The sequence below is a fragment of the Artemia sp. Qi Xiang Cuo genome, chromosome 3 (assembly GCF_049724085.1).
Source record: "Artemia sp. Qi Xiang Cuo chromosome 3, ASM4972408v1, whole genome shotgun sequence".
Classification (NCBI taxonomy): Eukaryota; Metazoa; Arthropoda; class Branchiopoda; order Anostraca; family Artemiidae; genus Artemia; species Artemia sp. Qi Xiang Cuo.
The window spans coordinates 84,145,203-84,165,844 of record NC_142796.1 but is presented as its reverse complement, the minus strand read 5'-3'; the positions used below and the strand labels follow the sequence as shown (position 1 = coordinate 84,165,844).

The window sequence follows — 20,642 nt, the reverse complement described above, 5'->3', positions numbered from 1 at the left end:
GATGTATACATTGAAATGGCATCAAAACTGGCCAAAATTGTGTCTTTTTTTCTATAAAGGTTTCTTAGTTTTTCAACAAGGTGTACTGAGTTTTTAATGTAAGAAGCTTGCATTGACATAAGAGGACGAAAAATTGTGGATAACCATTTTCCCAGTCTGGAAGCTGGCGAGCTATAAGAGGCCATAATTGGGCGCAGAAGAACTCCATCTTTGTGAATTTTTGGGAGACCATAGAATTTAGGAGCGGAGCCCCCCTCATGATAGAATATTTTTTACAGGTGGAGAGTAACGAGTCTTTCATATTGTAAAATTTTATGCTATTCCCCTACTTCACAGGTGAACTTGTCAGCGGGGTCTGAATCTATACGTTTATAAGTGAGAGCATAAGACAATATATCCATAACCTTTTTGTTAGACGATATTTTATCAAAGATAACAATTTTATTCCCTTTGTCAGCCCTGGTGATAATGATGTCTGGGTCGTTTTTTAAATTTACCAGAATTTTTGTTTCCCGAGTTTTTGAATTAGAGTAATAAGGAGTGAATTCAATAAGATTATTAACAACCTCCCCTCGATGTGAGTCTGGGTTTTTCACCATATCTCTTGAGCCCAAAAAATCCACCTCTACACTGTACACTATCTCTGAGACCTTTATTTGTGGTTTAGGCCCGTAAAATGTTAATGTCTTCGACAAGACAAGGAATTTTTCCTGTGTAAGGGAAGAATTCCACGAGCACATAAATTTTTAGGAGACAAGAACTCTTCAAGATGTATAATTTTAGCCTTAGATGGGGCTATTGCTGAGTAAGAATGATATAGACTTTCAAAATGTTCTTCAAGCATTATTTTAGTCCTATTCAAAATAAAAATATTTATTTTCTGGAGTGTAAAATGGAGGATTCTATTCACGTATTAAGTTGAATACATGGCAGAGCCCCACAAGAACAGTATTTGCCTGAAACACGTTCAAGTCCTTTGAAAACATCAAAATCTACCAAAGGTATATTTGTACCAATGGTTTGACACCAAAGGCACCAATTGGGGAAGGGAGCAAACCCCCTTGAGTTTTACCCTTCTATTTGTATTTTGAAAAATACTTTATTGCTATTTTCATTGATAAAATAATAATGATAATAAAATAATAACAATATTATATAATAATAATAATAATAATAACAGATAATAAAAATAATAATAGTAATAATAATATATAATGATAATAATAATAATACACAAAGTGCTCCCCTAGGGTTTGAAAAATACATTTACTAAGCTGAATACTAGCAGTTGGGTAGTAAACTTTTGTAATTATTATTATTATTGTGTAATAATAAGTAATAATAATAATAAAGCAAATTGCTCTCCTAGGGTTAGAAAAATACATTTACTAAGCAGAATACTTGCAGTTGTAGTAAATGTTGCTATTATTACTATTATTGTGTAATAATAATAATAATAATAATAATAATAACAATAATAATTCAAATTGTTCCCCTAGGGTTTGAAAAATACATTTACTAAGCTGAATACTTGCATTTTATTAGGAGTTTCAGAAGCTAATATCCCAGGGGTAGGAAGCATGAAATTAGGTGATATAGAATTTGTTTACTCAGGCAGGAAGGATGGGGTACATAGACAGGGAGTAGGGCTCATGATGAATAAGGAAGCTACTAAGGCTTGTTCAGGCTGGGAAGGTATTAATAATAGAATACTAATTGCTCATTTTATTACTAAAAAGTTCAGTGTATCAGTTATAGTAGTATATGCCCCTGTAGAAGCAACTGGCGGAGATATTAGTGACTCAGATGAGTTTTAATTACAGTTACAAGAGCGAATAGATAGGGTCCCCTGTAGAAATATTGTGTTTTAGCTGGGAGAATTTAATTCCCAGGTTAGTAAAAATAGAGGTAAATGATATGTTAGCAAAGGTCAATTTGAAGAAGAAGAAAAAACAGTAATGGCTACAGACTTTTGCAATTTTGTAGGTATAATAATTTAGTTATAACCAATACGGTGTTTGGTCACAAAATGGCTCACAAGTTAACATGGTATTCACGTGATGGTAAGACAGCAAACCTTATTGATTATTTTATAGTAAACCGAAGACTGGCAGGATCAATACAAAATACTAGGGTATAGAATACAGACTTTTGCAATTTTGTAGGTATAACAATCTAGTTATAACCAATACGGTGTCTGGTGATAAAATGGCCCATAAGTTAACATGGTATTCACGTTATGGTAAGACAGCAAACCTTATTGATTATGTTATAGTATACCGAAGACTGACAGTATTTCAATACGAAATACTAGGGTATAAAGGAGTGATGTTGTTGATGCTAAAAGTAAAGATCACCGTCTAGTAGCGTCTAGGGTTAATCTAAAGCTGAAATTTCGGAAGGGTAACTACCTCCTGGGGAGTTATGATGTTGGTAGACTCCAGGATGAGAACTTGAGAAAAAACTTCCAGGAACAGTTGAATACAAAACTTTAGAGTTTAAAATTTGATAATGTGGAAGATGGTTGGAATAATTTCAGAAAAATAATTTGTGAAGTTGCCGAAGGTGTCTTAGGGAAGAAAGCTAGAACTGCAGCTAAGAATATTAGTGAAAAAGCTTTATGTTTAATAGAAAGGAGAAAGGACTTGTAAAAGAATTATCTGAGTGATGGATCATATGAAAACAAAAGGAATGTAAAGAAAGTGGAGAAAGCATTAAAACATGAAATAAGGAGATGTGAAGTGGAGGCCATGGATAAAATTACCGAGGATCTGGAAAATGCAGCTAGACGGCATTAAAGTAAAATATTGTATTGGCATGTTAACAAATTGAGAGGGAGTAGTCAATCCAGACTTGGCCCAGTTAAAGATAGGAATGGGGCCACAATTAGCGATAAGGAAAATACTAAAGAGAGATGGGCCGAACATTTTGAGAATTTGCTTAACCGAGATAGAGTTGCAGGAAAAGATATAGAGGAGTTTTCAAAAGTTTAAGTGCCTGAGTTTCAAGTGCCTTCAAGAGTTTTAAGTGCCTGAGTTTTCAAACACCTTTGGTCCTCAGTTTTATAGGGTTACTCGTATATGAGCAAGCGTTCAATTCTGTTGATAGAAGAGAGTTAGTAAAGGTTTTACCCTTGTATAGTATACCAGACAAATACATTAAAGTGATTAGTGCTATGCACGAGAATAACACTGCTGCGGTTAAGGTAGGAAATGAGGTTAGCAGCTGGTTTTGTATTAAATCAGAAGTTAAGCAGGGTTTTGTTCTATCCCCCTTTGTATGGATTATTTTGATGGACTTTGTTTTAAGGAGCACAGGAAAGGCAATGGGAGATCACGGAATCAAATGGAGAGGAAATCTCCTGTACTTGGATTATGCTGATGATTTAAGTATCCTAGATGAAAGTGTAAGCAAAATGAATGAAGTTTTAGAGGTTTTGCGAGTTCAGGGTGATAGAATAGGTATGAAAATTAATGTCAAGAAAACTAAGTCACTAAGGCTAGGAATAAGTGAAGATGAAAAGGGGACGTTGGGTAATGAAAAGATTGATCATGTGGGCAGCTTCACTTACCTTGGTAGTATTATTAGTAAAGATGGTGGGAGCAGTGAAGATTTCAAAAGTAGAATAGCCAAGGCTCAGGGTGTTTTTTCACAGTAAATAAAAAAGTTTGGAAGAACAAGAAGATAAATCTGCAAACCAAGATTAGAATATTAGAAGCGACAGTGATGACAGTGGTCAAATATGACTCTGAAGCATGGACTCTCCAAAAAGCGGATGAAGATTTGCTAGATGTTTTCAAGACAAATTGCTTAAGGATTGTTCTGGGTACCGGCTGTCTGACCATATTTAAAAAAAAAAGGCTATACGAAAAATGTGGTTCAATATCGCTCTCTAGGGCTATAGTGAAAGAGAGGTTGAGGTGGCTAGGGCACATTGTGCGGATGAAGGATAACAGATTGCCGAAGATTGTTCTTTTCGGCCAACCGTCTAGGGCCAAACTGTTAAAAGTAAAATAGCCAAGGTTCAGGGTCGCTCTCTAGGGCTATAATGAAAGAGAGGTTGAGGTGGTTAGGGCACGTTTTGCGGATGAAAGATAACAGATTGCCGAAGATTGTTCTTTTCAGCCAACGTCTAGGGCTAAACGGAAAGCAGGTCGTCCACGTCTGGGGTTGGAGGACGTCATAAAGAAAGATTTAAAGGAAATGGGAACTTCGTGTGCGGGTGTAAAAAGGGAGGCTTTGAATAGATTGGGATGGAGGACGAGTGTGCGTAGCTGTGTTGGCCCCAGGCGGCTTGATGCTGCGGTGAGTTGTTGTTAGTAGTAGTAATACTTGCATTTGTAGTAAACTATTAGTGTTAACAGATGAAATAAATAGCAGTGCTGTCAGACTCTCTCATTTTTTTTTTCTTTATAAAACAATCTGTTTACTTATTTTTGAGGAGCCAAAGAGTTTGTCTGATAACAGAAAAAAGGAGAAAGAACATAGAAAAGCGAAAGAAAAGAAGGCGCATCATGCTCCTTCTTTTATAGGCTTAATGTCAATCTTAGATTCAGGGCAAAAAAAAAGATAGAGCTATAGCTGGGTAATAATGATATAGCTCTTTAAGATTTTCTCACAGCATTATTTTAATCCCATTCGGAATAAAATTATAAATTATCTAGAGGGGGAGGGGGATAGAGTAAATGTCATGGGGAGAAAGGGTTCAAATTGGTGAAGATATATTTGTAGGCCATATTTTATATTTTTTTGGGGGGGGCAATGGGATTCCTCTTTCTCCGCTTCTCATGTCGAGGGACTATAACGAAAAGTATTTACAGCGTATCAGAATTTCATATTATTTTAAACTCTCAAAATGTTAAAATAATAGTTTTTTTCTACTAGGCTTTAAAGTTTTAAGAATATAGTATACTATAGAATGAAATCTTTATTCTATTCTACATAGTGGAACAGAAGGAATAGCATAATGGGAAATGAATCCCCTTTCTAAGACAGGGGTAAACACGGACTTCATGTAAATAGTTACAAGGGAAAGAGGAAAGGCTAAAAAATCACCGTTGGCGGGAGTCGAATCAACAAGCCCTTTAGTAACAAGACGAAGCTTCAACTCGAAGTTTATATTGTAACAAGATGGAACTGATTGTGAAATGTGAAATTCCGAACAGATTTGTAAACTCCTTCATGCCATATCTTGTAACTATATTTAGCAAGCGACCCCCCCCCCTCTCTCTCTCTTTTTCTATTTATCTTGTGATTGTAAAAGTGGCACAATTTAGCGCTCATTTTCGAGTGCTACGATAGCTATTTAAATATACGAATACGAAAAAAAAAACTACAACCCTTATGTCGAAACTTGAAATTACAAATTATATTGATTGAAATTGCGATTAGGAAATCACATACGATAAATTATGAAATTACAAAAAAAGACGTCGTATAGCCCTTTTTTGGAAAATAATATCCTCGAGTATGAATGCTCTGCCTAATCTCAAAATGTGTCATTTTACCTTACGACCTTTTCACGACCTTTTACCTTTATCAACTTAAAATCTGGAAGAGATAGGCCACTTCTTGTCACATTACTTCTGTAATTTGCAGCGGGAACTCTACGATTTCAACATAAAGCGGTAGAGGAATCCACCAAGGGGGACCTATAATTTTGTCTTTGGGGAAGGGGCAAAGTGTTTTTTCTCCTGTCCTCACATCAGAGTATACCCTAGGAATTTTTTTCTTTCTTTATCTTTTTTTCTGTCACCTTTTTTCAGTCATCTGGCAGGCTCTTTCCTAGTCAAACATAACTTCAAACTGGTTGTTTTACCAAAAACGAAATAGAGTCTGACAACACTGGTATTTACGTATTTTATCTGTAAACACTAAGAATAGACCAAGCAACAACACTTGTCTACAAATAACGACAAACTGCCTTTCCATCATAAAAAAAACAACAACAGCTAAAATTCGTAAGGCAATGGAAATCAAACATTAGGTTGTTTTTTTTTTTAATAGGGATTTGGGGGAGTACTCACAAGGCTATATCGAGGGGGGGCCAGATTTCATCCCCCACACCCGAAACTTTTTACAACTCGTAAAAGTGTAAAAAAAAATGCATATAAAAAATTTTGAGGTATTTTTAAGGTTTTTTTTGTGTAAACCTCCCTCTTTGAACAAAATCCTGGATACGACCTTGGTACTCACTCAATGCTTTACACGCAAATTTAATTAATCAAACTTAATTAACAATCTATGTTACAAAACCAGTAGCCAATATCGATTAACCCGTGAAAAAAAACTTTTAGGTTGGCTGCTAAAAACACAAGAGTCTCATTGGAAACACATTCTTGATTTGTATTTACCTGAATGAATTGCCTCGTTTTGTGTTGTTTTCTCTTTGGTCCTAATTGAGTTACTTTAAACTAATGATCCTGGGACTGTTTTAATTTTTGTTTTAACGATTACACCTTATTGTAAGTCTTAATTTCATTTATATATGTGCTCTGCTGAGGACAGCCCTTGGATATAGAGCCGAAATATTCATTTAAAGTTTTAAAAATTTCATTGTCTTTGATAAATTCCCTATGGTTTTTCCTGTTATTTTTAAAATAGACAGAGGACACAAAAGGAAAAACACCCTATGAACAATCATAACAAAATTACGATCACGCTGGTCATCATAAACGCAGCCAATTTAGCTCTTACCTCATACACCATCAAAGTAATACTAATTATTACTAATACTAATTACCTGTAAGCAACTATCTGGTCTCTTCGCTTTACATAGTCCCCCTCCATTTTCTTCATTCTTAAGAAAAATTCTTGATCATCTTTTTCATAAAGTTTATAAACCCTTTCAAGAGTTTCCTTCAATTTCTTCCTCTTCTCCTTCAAAACTTTATCGTTCAATGGCGGAGGTTGATCAGGATTAAACTCCATTAAGTCGATCTTTTCTAGTTCTAAAAAAATTTCACTCGGATCTTTCCCTTTCAATACTGCAGTACGTACAAGCATTCGCTGTTTCTTATTTTTCTTCAATTCTCGTTTTCTTGCCTCTTTGCGAGCCTGGTCAGTAGGGTTCATGAATTTCCCACTTTTGGTTGTGTTGATATTTCTTCGACCCATCTTGAAGATTTTTTAAGTTGAATTCAAAACCTGAAAATCCAAAAGGTATCATAGTCAATGAACCAGCAGAGGAAGACGAAGACCTATGTTCACTATGTTCACAAACCTCAAAAAACGCATACGAAATTTGTTTATATCCATCTTTGTTACGTTTTTACGAGTCAAACAAACATTTCGGCCCCCATCTGGGTACGGCCTTGAGCATATATATCTACAGGGAATAAATGGCAATAATCAGGCATGTGCCATGGGTAGATGCCAGGTAGAAAGAATAAATGTGGGGTTTTAAACTTAGACTACCCAAAGGTCAATTTAACCAATCCAGTAAAACAAAAAGAAAAAAACCCATTAATTCAGTATGCAACAAAAGATATGGATAACATATCTATAGTTATATGCTGGACAGGCAGAATAAATGTGGGGTTTTAAATATAGACTAACAAAAAGTAAGTATAACCAAGCCTTGACTTACTAACTTGACTTGACGCTCTTGCTCAGCAGCGTCGTCAGCGTAGAGGGAACTGGTTGACAGCGCTGTCAGTCTTCTCCAAGCAGCCCTGTCAAGGGCTAAGTATGGGGCCTCATTTGGATCGATGTTGCGGTTGAAGAGGCGTTGATTTATAACATCAGCTCATCTGGTGCGCGGCCTCCCTTGAGGACGTTTCCAGACAATCAAGGGATTGGAGTCCAATATGATCCTTGCAGGGGTAGTTGGCGGGAGGTGGAGTAAGTGGCCATTCCATCTTAGAGAACGAGCTTCTATTTGGGTTAAAAGGTTCGGTAACTTGAAGGTCCTCAGGATCTCATTATTGCGGATCTTGTCATACCATTTGAAGCCATCAACTCGACGCAGGTGTCTAGTTTGGATGGCATCGACCTTTCTTAGCTGTGTCTGGGTTATCGGCCATGTCTCAGAAGAGTACAGCATGATGCTTGAGACTGTGGCGTTGTAGATACGGGATTTTGTAAGGCGACTAATTTTCGGTTTAGAAAAAACCGCAAAATAATCAAGCCAGTAAAAAAAGAGGAGAAAATTATAAAAGACGCTTTACTGATGTTTTGGATTTACTGTACCAGGTTTATAGATTAAACATGTGCATAATAGTGTTTATATTTGATTATGTGCTTGAGCATACCTGCATATAGACTGGAATTCCCTCTCCCCACCTAGACTGGCCCATTGACCAAAAGTTATGGCATAAAAACATGGAAGGATGATTGAACATTCCTCCATTCATGGGTGGTCAAAGCCCAGTGTGTCACAAATACCTCCTGGGCAGTTAAATTTGGAAAAGCACTGGGATATTTGTCAAATTGTAATTTCAAATTAATAAAATGTATAGTTTGACATGCAGGGAATTCCTTTGGTTTAGCTAATTTTGGTTCATAAGACCAGCTTCAGGACCAATTTATCAGCATTGGGTTAAACTCAACATTAAACCTAAACTGCAAAGGAAAATTTTCAATACACTAATCACTCTCCTTTCTTCTTCCCTTTTTCCCAAAAAAATATTTTGAGTATCAAACACTTTGTAAGTTCAGGAAGAGATTTAGAAGAGCATAAATTTCAATTCTAGCGCTATTGGTGAGATGTGGCATTCATTCCTGAAGGCCACAGGCCATAGTTTGAAGGCTTTTAAACCATACTTTCTATACTAGAATCACCCCGATTCCAAAGAGTATTGTTGATAAAACAAACTTACTATGTCTGAATACCAAACCAGGGCAAAAGGTCATGCCAATTAGACAAAACAACACACAATTCCAACTTGGACCAAAGACATCAACCACATGAGGCGATGCCTACGTTTTCTCTGGGAACTACTGGATCATATAAATGAAGAGTACCAGGTGACCAGGCTTAGCTTGGCGGAAAGGAAAAGACTGTTTTTTTTTAGTTTCTTTTGTAAAACAACTTTAATTTCATTTTATAAGCTCTAGAAAGTAAAAAATAGGGTACTCGAGGTCTGGGTATCTGTGACGTCATTCACATTAAAATTGTTTTTTTTACAACAAAGCATCTTATTAAATGAACAACAATCACTGATTGAAGCTCAGTACCTTTGCATGCAAGTTATTATTATGATTTTTCTTCTTATTATATTATAATATGTTCATATTATTATAATTTTTCTTCTGCAATGCGCAGCATTTAATGCAAAGCAATTAAGAATCCTAAACCCATTTCACAGTTATCAAACAGGAATGTTTTTATCTGAAAGCTCAGAATAAACGGATTTGTCATAAAACCTATGTTTCGAAACCCCCTTGCTTACGCTCAGGGCTTTAAACCTTCAAGGGTCTCTAATTTCAGTTAGCAGACAATTTATGAAATATATCAAGGGGAATGGGTGGGGGAAACGTAATTTTCAAAGGTCTTGACCTATATAGATCGTTTTTTTACACAGAAAATAGTGGTAAGCAATTTTCAGAAAAGGAACTTTAGTGTCGTTTTCAAGAAAGAAATTACAGACCATATACACTTATTGTGCATTTAATAAGATATATAAGGACTCAAATGAGAGATTTCAAGAGGTTTGTGGGGAAGACCGACAAAAGGAGATAAAGCCATATTTAGGGTTAGCAAAGCTTGCTGGGAAACTCTTGAGAATAATTCTTTCACAACAGGCAACCTATCTGCCCGAGAAAATTAAAACTATTACCCAAGCCCAAGACACTGAGAGACATAAACCCTCAAACTGATGTCTTGTATTTATGCTTCCTCTTCCCATCAATTTAGACAGACCAAGAGGCATAAATCCTAAAGGTTCAGAAAAGAAGCCCCTTTGCATTGGTAGACACCACTGCTTCATTGGCAGGATCAATTTTGGAAAGGGATCTTTCTGTGATACATTTTGGCCATGCAGTAAAGGGGAGGAGGAGCTCCTCAACCTTATGCCAGAGTGTGGTGATGATTCAGACATAGAATGGGAAAGACAATACCAGGTATTAGAGGAGATGATTAGTATTAATGATATGGCTGAGATAAATGATGCTGGGAAATGGGGTAAAGATCTACCCTTGTTAACTTAACAGGGGGGGGGGGGTGCTCAATCAGAAGTTAGTATTTGTGCAGCAAATCCAAGGGAGAGTTTAATCTCCTTACCTCCTGGTTTTGACCTTGAAGGGTGGCAATGATGACCTCGCCACTGAGATTTTCAGCTACTGCAAGAAGCTTCCTTGCCACGTTTTGAGGTCAGAATACAAACTCCTTAGTTTTGGTATTTTCCAGTAGGGAGAATTTGGAGGTAAAAGTGTGAAAGACGCCATCTTTCTACCATATAGAACAATGATGATAGAACTTTGATGATATACTCATCAATGTTCTTAGACCACTGATCAGAGCAGAATGATGAAAGACGTTTGCAAAAGAACGCTATAAGATGTAAGATCTTAGTGCTAAGATTTCACTTTTAAGCATTCTTTGTCAAAAGATGTTAGCACAAAGATAATTAAAAGAACAGCCCTATTGTGTAACTGAACTTCTAGAAAATGTTCTAGTTCGAATTTCTAAGGAACCATCAAGGAAGGGCTTCAAATATGTCACTTATGTAGAAGCAAGACACCTTTTGTCATACCTGTGATATCAGTCATAGTCAGAACGTCCAAAAAAATTTGTACATTCTTAAGACAGTTTGCATTGCATCCTAGCTTTCCTAGGTGTTATTTTGAGAATTTTTGCAAGACTCTTATAACCCTCATAGACAGTTACCCTCAGGTACTTTCTGATAGCCGCGGATGCCAAATCAAAAAATGAGAAATTTGTGGAAAATTAGCAGAAAATAAGCTAAAACATGCCATCAAAGAACTTAAGAAGATTTAAGTTTTCTTTGAAGCTGCATTGTCTTTGGGATTCAACATATTCTTGATCTTTGAATGTTATGGTCATTTATTTTCTTACTTTTTTGTGGCAACACTGACGAAAATGTGATGTTTCTCTTAAGCTTCGTAATGTTAAAACAGCCAAACGAAATAATCTTGTTAAATTGGGGTTTTCTAGCATGGGACAAAGTAGGTTTTTATTTTGGTATGTGGTACTGTAAGCTTAACAGTTTTTTATAACTCAAAGTGAACTCATAAAACTGGGTTTGGTCCCTGTCTCTAGGAATTTGGCAAATCATCATGAAGCTGAAAGGAGGCTGATGCGAGCTTCCAAAGGCTCTCCTGTACAAGAAGAAGAAGAAGAAATTGTCTCATGATTTTGTATATTGTAGCCAAGGCAAGGAAACAACAGCAACACTTTAAGAAATTTTTAAAATAAGTTTCTTGTGAATTATTGTCTCGATTAATCAGTAGCTGTACTGAACCCCTCGTGCTCAAAATCCTCCTCAGGGCCATACTGTGGTGTTTCTTTTGTGGATGGTGAAGTTTTCCCCACTGTAGAGTGCAGACGGTCTGGTATCATACTATTATCCTTTCCCTTTTAGCTTAAAGCTTCTTCAAAAAGGCAATGAAAAGAACTCCCCCCCAAAAAAAGGTCCCTCAGGATCCCACCCGAAATACTAATGAAATTGATCCATTTTCGCCCCATCCTGGCTGGTCAAGCTCCCTATCACAAAGCTCACATGAAAGCTCAAATTCTGAGAATAGGACAATGATCAGTGTTGTATCAAATGCCACTATAGATGATAATGTCTTTTCAGACGTCCTTTTTAGAAGTTCCAAAAAAAGGGAAAATATATCTCCAATCAAAAGTATTTCCCCTCCTCCTTTCCATGATTATCCTTCCCGAAACTTAGGAATTTACCTCAAAATTTCTCACAATACCCCCTTTGAAATAACAAAGATTACTACAATAAGTGTTGCAATTTACAAAATGTTAAAATCAATGTTTTCTCTTAACATTCACCGTGATGGATCTTTGCTAATAGCTGTCCAAGATCAGAAATCAGCTGATATAAAACTTAATCTAAAATCTCTTCTGAATACCCCAATAAACTCATCTAAATGGAACCCAAAACAATCCCCAACAAAAATAGTAGTATATAATGTTCCCCTAGAAATACCAACTCAGGAGTTAAAAGAAGGGCTTTCAGATAGGGCTGGTAACACAATCCCTGTAGAAGATGTCACTCAACTGGGTAAACCCAACTCTAAAGGATTAAAAACAAGTAGATCTTTCCTATTTACACTGAAGGAAAAAATTAATATCCCAGAAAAGTTATTCCTATTTGTGCAAATCGAACCGCACAAGGAATCCAAGCCAAAGCCTATCCAGTGTCAGAAGTTTTTGAAACTGGGACATACAACAAATAAATGCAATGAAATTCTCATAGCATGTAGTAATTGTAAAGGCTCCCATCCTAAAGAGTTGACAACTTGCAACAACACTAAGCCTACATGTATCAGTTGTAAAGGCCCACATGAATCCACCAATAAATCACAATGCCCTGCATATAAGAAAAGAGCACTAACAGTCCAAAGAGCAACAGAGAAGGCCATTCCATACCCTTTTGCAGCTATGGAAGCAAATACTGCCCAATCAAACCAAATAAAACCTATATTGAAATCAAATAAAACTCCTAAGTCAAACACTCCCAATGCATAGAGTACACCTTGCAAAACACCATCCTTTAAGCCCCCCAGCTCACATCTCTATCAGAAAGAATCACCGAGCCAACAAGCCTCCTTGCCTAGTGAAATGAGGTTAGCCGGACACTCCCTCCCAACAAGAAACAAACCAGAAACACTACCAGGTACTAATCCCTTAACTGACAAACTGGATGCAGAGCCAAACATGCAAACCCCAAATATATGCTTATTCATTCTAAACTGCAATGCAGTTCAGGCCATGAATATAGAACAACAACAGAAAAAAAAAATCATTGCTGAATTGGCAAAAATCTACATCCCTAATCATATGCTCATTCAAGCAAAAAAAAGATCTTGCTCTACTATTAACAAAGCTGAACATTGATACACAGTCATATGAAAAATAAAACAACAACACAGCACATATCAATACTCCATACTAACAGAAAATAACTTAAATGAACTAATATCTTTTATGAATAATAATTCCATCAATTTTGCTTGCCTCCAGGATAACTCATTTAACCCAAAATCAACAAATTAAGTCTCTGGGATACACTATCCTGAGAAAGGATAGATCATCAGAGAGAAAAGGAGGTGGAGTAGCTTTAATAGTTAAAAATAATATAAAATTATGTGGCATCAACTTTCCAGATTTTGTAAATGATCTTGATTCAATTGGTATCAGTGTTTGGCTGAATAATACAAAAACTTACATAATAACCTTTTATAACCCTAATGGCCAAACTACAGATGCCATGGATTTCTTCAGCTATATAAATAATTCTAATGTGTTGAAAAATATTATTATTTGTGGAGACTTTAATGCCCACAGCCTTTTGTGGGGGAATAAACCGGCAAATAAAGCCGGTAAGTTCATTGAGCTTATGACTTCAAATTATACTGAATTAGCTGTTGCTACTGCTCCAAACCTGAATACATATTTCAACCCCAAAAGTGGCAGTTTCTCTACAATTGACCTACAAATTGTGTCTTTAAATATTTTGAATAAAATTTATACAAAATAAAATTGATAGTCTATGTACTGACCACTTTGCCATAGTTTGCTCCCTAAACAAACCTGCTGAAACTCTATTATATATCCTCAAATATATTAACACTAAAGCAAATTGGCCTATGTTCCAAAATAAGCTAAATGATGAAATTACAAGCTTCACCCAAAATTCATGCATTTCAAATGCAACAGCTGACACACATGCTGAAGTTTTGACATCTTTACTAATAAATACAGCTAATCATGCTGTCCCCAGGACAACACCCTGGAAAACCTTCCCTAAACATATTCCCAAAGCATGGTGGACAAATGAGTGCCAACATAACTGGAGAACAAAAAAGGCAAATTGGAGAAAATTCTTAATAAAACCATCACCTACAACATATTTAAAAAAGTTACAATCAGAATATAATCCAAAAAGGACTATAATAAATGCCATATATAACTACTAGAACAATTTTGCAAAAAATCTCTCCAGAGAAACACATGAGCCAATTATACAAAAAGTCATAAGCCACATCTGTGGGAAAAAAAATTTCCCCCACCCCATTCCTGTATGAGCTTATACATAATAATACCCATTATGACAATGATAATGAAAAGGCTAAGCTATTTGCCACTCTTTTTGTTAATAATCTAACATCAAGCAATTGTAGCAAAATACCCCCAAGTCCTCTGAACCCAAGTTACCAACCTCGCCCAGGATATGAGTATATAATCAGCCCATTTTCAATCCAGGAAATGAACAATGCAATACATCATATTAGAACCAAGACTAGCGCCAGCTATTACAATATACACCCTACATGGATAAAGAATCTCACCCCTTCATACAAACAGGAACTTCTAAATTGTTATAATCATGCTTGGGCTTCATCTATGTTCCCCAATATCTGGAAATGTTCGTCCCTCTTACCAATCCTAAAGAAAAATAAACCCAAAAATAACCCTGAGTCCTATAGGCCCATAATGATTACTCCTGTGATGGGGAAAATAATGGAGAAAATGATCTATTACCGACTCCTCTGGTTTGTCGAAAAAATAATATGATCCCTCACTCTCAAACTGGCTTCAGGAAACACCATTCCTCAACAGATGCTTTCATATTGTTAACAAATTCAATAAATGAATCATTCTCAAAAAATAATGTCCTAGTTGCAGCTTTCCGAGATTTTGAAGGGGCATATGACAATGTGAACCACCAGATCCTTTTAATTAAACTTGCAAACCTTGGACTACCCCCCAAGCTAGTATCTTTTATAAAATCTTTCATAGAATTGTGAACTTTCATTATTTGTGTAGGTTCAGCCTCTTCACCCCAAAAGACAGTATCCAAAGGCCTACCTCAGGGAGCAGTCCTCAGTTGCCTCCTATTTGCCCTATATCTCCGGGACATGAACCTCCCCCACACGAACCTACAATATGCTGATGATCTGGTGCTATGGTCATCTGGCAACACCTTTGAGATTGCACAGTCAAAGCTGCAAAAGTCACTTTTCCAATTTGAAAAATTCTCTCAACATTCAGATTTACCCATTGCATCTACCAAGTCAAAAATAATCCAATTTCACCGAAAGCGAAATCATGTCAATGTAAGACTAACTCTAAATGGAACAACTATTCCAGAAGATAATCATATTAATTACCTAGGTCTAATGCTTGACTAAAAACTTAATTTCCACCTCCACATTTCAAACTCAATAAAAAAATGCTATAGAAAAACAATTATACTAAAAAGACTTTTTTTCACACCCTGGGGCTGTATGGAAAAAACCTTACTCCAGTTTTATAAAGAACATATAAGACCCCATGGGCTCATCATCTTTGGTGCATGTGCAAAGACCCGGATGCAAAAATTTAAACAATACAAAACAATATAATACGTCTCATGTTTGGTCTTAGGAAACCCACAAGCACCAAGTTTCTGCTTATGGAGAGTGGATTAACAACAATAAGGGAGAGATGTAGCTTTCTCTTGATAAAACATCTTACAAAAATTGAATCAAATAGCTCACACACCCTACATAATTGGTTAAGAAATCCAGCCATGTATAGAGGCATTGCAGATGAGTATGCCAATATTCAGAAGAAGTTCCCTGTACCCGCAAAGTCTATTGCATCTACTTTCCCTCAATCCCCTCCATGGAATTGGTCAATCCCCATAATAAATACTGATTTCTCAAGGTGGACTAAACATTTAACCCCCAGCGCTTTTGTCCAGAAAAAATTTGCTGAACCTAATACAATTACTTATAAAAACCATTTCCAAATCTTTGTTGATGGGTCCAAAATGAATGAGAAGGTAGCACGTGGTGCCCTCCTTCCTCACCTGAAAATTGCAATGGGTGAGAGATTGTATAATAATGTATCTATAATGTCTGCAGAGTTAAATGCTATAATCATGGCATTAGAACACCTTAAGCAAAACCAATCTTTGATTGAAAAATTGAATAATATTATCATCTATTCCGACTCTTTATCAAGCCTTGAGTTGCTGGCCTCAGCTCCTCAATATAAGTTGGACATTGACACTTATCATTGTCTCAGTATTATTGATAATCTTGCTTCAAGTGGCATAAAAACTTATCTTCAGTATATTCCTAGCCACTCTAGTATAAGTGGTAATCATCAGGTTGATGAAATAGCAAAAAATGCTATAAATATTGACCAGCCAAGTGGGAGACCAATCCCCATTAGAGATATTTACCAATGGAGACTATCAGATATTATGTTTAATAAGAAAAATCCTACTCTTTCCCCTTTTCCCAATAAGTCTTTTTTCTAAAATTTATCATAGAATTCGTTCTGGAACAAATGGACTAAACTTTCTTGCATTCTCGTATCGGTTTCCTAATTCAAGTGGTTCAGTTCCCCTGTCCCCTCTTTGCAGGTATTGTATTATTAATAATGAAACATTTGATCACTGCCTATTTGAATGTATTATGGTGACGTCCGCACAGCATGCTTTGCATCGTAAAATGTTAATGTGCTTCACACACCACAAAATCTCACTATCAGCCAAGAGCCTAGCCGACTATACCTGCAAACAGAGCACAGAAATCGATATCTATCATCTTATATTTGAACTCCTTGAGTCGAAAGATCTACCGAAAGATATTTGAGAATATCTAAAAAAAAATAAGAGACAACCAGGCCAGTAGCTCTGTAGCCCACAGAGTGAAGCAAAAGTAAAAGGGCTAAATAGTATCAACTGAAAAGCCCGCCTGCTGTGAAATAGAAGAAGAAGAACAATGCCCTGCATATAAGAAAAGAGCACTAACACTCCAAATAGCAACAGAGAAGGCCATTCAATACACTTTTGCAGCTATGGAAGCAAATGCTGCCCAATCAAACCAAATAAAACCTATATTGAAATCAGACAAAACTCCCAACTCAAAGACTCCCAATGCATCAAGTACCCCTTACAAAACACCATCCTTTAAGCCCCCTAGCTCACATCTCTATCAGAAAGAATCACCAAGCCAACAAGCCTCCTTCCCTAGTGAGATGAGATCAGCCTGGCACCCCCTCCCAACAAGAAACAAACCAGAAACACTACCAGGAATTAATCCCTTAACTGACAAACTGAATGCACAACAAAACATGTAAACCCCAAATATATGATAATTCATTCTAAACTGCAATGCAGTTCAGGCCATGAATATACAACAACAACAGAAAACAAAAATCATTGCTGAATTGGCAAAAATCTACATCCCTAATCATATGCTCATTCAAGCAAAAAAAAGATCTTGCTTTACTATTTCCATAGCTGAATATTGATACGCAGTCATACGAAAAATAAATCAACAGCACAACACATATCAATACTCCAGTGGAACGTAAGATCATTTACAGAAAATAAGTTAAATGAACTAATATCTTTTATTAATAATAATTCCAGCAATATTGCTTGCCTCCAGGAAACTCATTTATCTCAAAATCAACAAATTAAGTCTCTGGGATACACTATCATGAGAAAGGATAGATCATCAGAGAGAAAAGGAGGTGGAGTAGCTTTAATAGTTAAAAATAATATAAAAATCTGTGGTATGAACTTTCCAGATTTTGTAAATGATGTTGATGCAATTGGTATCAGTGTTTGGCTGAATAATACAAAAACTTACATATTAAGCTTTTATAACCCTAATGGCCGAACTACGGATGCCATGGATTTCTTTAGCTACATAAATAATTCTAATATGTTGAAAAATATCATTATTTGTGGAGACTTTAATGCCCACAGCCTTTTGTGGGGGAATAAATCAGCAAATAAAGCTGGTAAGTTCATTGAACGTATGACTTCAAATAATAATGAATTAGCTGTTGCTACCCCTCCAAACCTGAATACATATTTCAACCCCAACAGTAGCAGTTTCTCTACAATTGACCTACATATTGTGTCTTAAAATATTTTGAATAAAATTTATATAAATAAAATTGATAGTCTATGTACTAACCACTTTGCCATAGTTTGCTCCCTAAACGAACCTGCTGAAACCCTATCACATACCTCCAAATATATCAACACTAAAGCAAATTGGCCTATGTTCCAAAATAAGCTAAATGATGAAATTACAAGTTTCGCCCAAAATTCATGCATTTCAAACGCAACAGCTGACACACATGCTGAAATTTTGGCATCTTTACTAATAAATACAGCTAATCATGCTATCCCCAGGACAACACCCAGGAAAACCTTCCCTAACATATTCCCAAAGCATGGTGGACAAATGAGTGCCAAAATAAATGGAAAACAAAAAAGGCAGCTAGGAGAACATTCTAAAAAAAAACCATCACCTACTACATATTTAAAAAAATTACAAGCAGAATCTAATCTAAAAAGGACCATAATAAATACTAAATATAACTATTGCAATAATTTTGCAAATAACCTCTCCAGTGAAGCACATGATCAAACTATACATAAAGTCATAAGCCGCATCCGTGGGAAACAGACCTCCCCTAATCCACTCCTGTATGAGCTTATTCATAATAATTCCCTTTATGACAATGATAATGAAAAAGCTAAGCTATTTGCCACTCTTTTTGTTAATAAGCTAACATCAAATAATTGTAGCAAAATGCGCCCAATTCCTATAAACCCAAGTTACCAACCTCGCCCAGGATCCGAGTATATAACCAGTCCATTTTCAATCCAGGAAATGAATAATGCAATACAACATATTAGGACCAAGACTAGCGGCAGCTATGACAATATACACCCTACATGGATAAAGAATCTCACCTCTTCATATAAACAGGAACTTCTAAATCGTTATAATCATGCTTGTGCTTCATCTATGTTCCCCAATATCTGGAAATGTTCGTCCCTCCTACCAATCCTAAAGAAAAATAAACCCAAATATAACCCTGAGTCTTATAGGCACATAATGATTACTCCTGTGATGGGGAAAATAATGGAGAAAATGATCTATTACCAACTCCGCTGGTTTGTTGAAAAAAATAATATGATCCCTCACACTCAAACTGGATTCAGGAAACACAATTCCTCAACAGATGCTTTCATATTGTTAACAAATGCGATAAATGAATCATTCTCAAAAAATAATATCCTAGTTGCAGCTTTCCTAGATTTTGAAGGGGCATATGACAATGTGAACCACCAAATCCTTTTAATAAAACTTGCAAACATTGGACTACCCCCCCCCCAAGCTAGTATATTTTATAAAATCTTTCATAGAATTGCGAAGTTTCATTGTTTGTGTAGGTTCAGCCTCTTCACTCCAAAATACAATAATCAAAGACTGTCCTCAAGGTGCAGTCATGAGCTGCCTCCTCTTTTCCCTATATCTCTGGGGCATGAACCTCCCCCACACGAATCTACAATATGCTAATAATCTGGTACTATGGTCATCTGGCAACGCCTTTGAGATTGCACAGTTAAAGCTGCAAAACTCACTATTCCTATTTGAACAATTCTCTCAACATTCAGATTTACCCATTGCACCTACCAGGTCAAAAATATTCCAATTTCACCGAAAGCGAAATCATGTTAATGCAAGACTAACTCTAAATTATTTTCAAGAGGTCACAGCAATAACAACAGCAACACTTTAAAAAATTTTAAAATAAGTTTCTTGTGAATTATTGTCTCGATTAATCAGTAGCTGTACTGAGTCCCTCATGCTCAAAATCCTCCTCAGGGCCATACTGTGGTGTTTCTTTTGTGGATGGTGAAGTTTTCCCCACTGTAGAGTGCAGACGGTCTGGTATCATACTGTTATCCTTTCCTTTTAGCTTAAAGCTTATTCAAAAAGACAATGTAAAGAACTCCCCCCAAAAAAAGGTCCCTCCGGATCCCACCCCAAATACTAATGAAATTGATCCATTTTTGCCCCATCCTGGCTGGTCAAGCTCCCTATAACAAAACTCACATGAAAGCTCAAATTCTGAGAATAGGACAGTAAACAGTGTTGGAGCAAATGTCACTATAGATGATAATGGCTTTCAATAGGTCCTTTCTAGGAGCTCCAAAAAAAGGAAAAAAACATCCCCAATCAAAAGTATTTCCCCTCCTCCTTTCCAAGAATATCCTTCCCAAAACTTAGGAATTCACCTCAAAATTTTTCCAAATACCCCCTTTGAAATAACAAAGATTTATACAATAAGGGTTGCAATTTTCAAAATGTTAAAATCAATGTTTTCTCTTAACATTCACTGTGATTGATCTTTGCTAATAGCTGTCCAAGATAAGAAATCAGCTGATATAATACTTAATCTAAAATCTCTTCTGAATACCCCAATAAACTCATCTAAATAGAACCCAAACAATCCCCAACAAAAATAGTAGTATATAATGTTCCCCTAGAAATAGCAATTCAGGAGTTAAAAGAAGGGCTCTCAGATAGGGCTGGTAACACAATCCCTGTAGAAGATGTCACTCAACTGGGTAAACCCAACTCTAATAGATTAAAAACAAGTAGATCTTTCCTATTTACACTGAAGGAAAAAATTA

At 36.1% G+C, this 20,642-nt stretch overlaps 1 protein-coding gene across 2 annotated transcripts in view; it reads right to left on the bottom strand.

Annotated features, from left to right (window-relative positions):
- Positions 1–20,642, bottom strand: part of LOC148954655 (uncharacterized) — a 64,893-nt gene that overhangs the window by 31,076 nt on the left and 13,175 nt on the right. The window contains exons 2-3 of one of the 2 annotated variants that reach the window (XM_089087184.1): positions 18,912–19,008; positions 6,743–7,146 (exon numbers count right to left, since the gene is read on the bottom strand). In XM_089087184.1, coding sequence (XP_088943310.1) covers positions 6,743–7,116 — 374 coding nt within the window. In that variant the 5' untranslated portion in view covers positions 7,117–7,146; positions 18,912–19,008. The remainder of the gene's footprint in view (positions 1–6,742; positions 7,147–18,911; positions 19,009–20,642) is intronic. The other variant, XM_089087183.1, reaches the window with a different exon arrangement.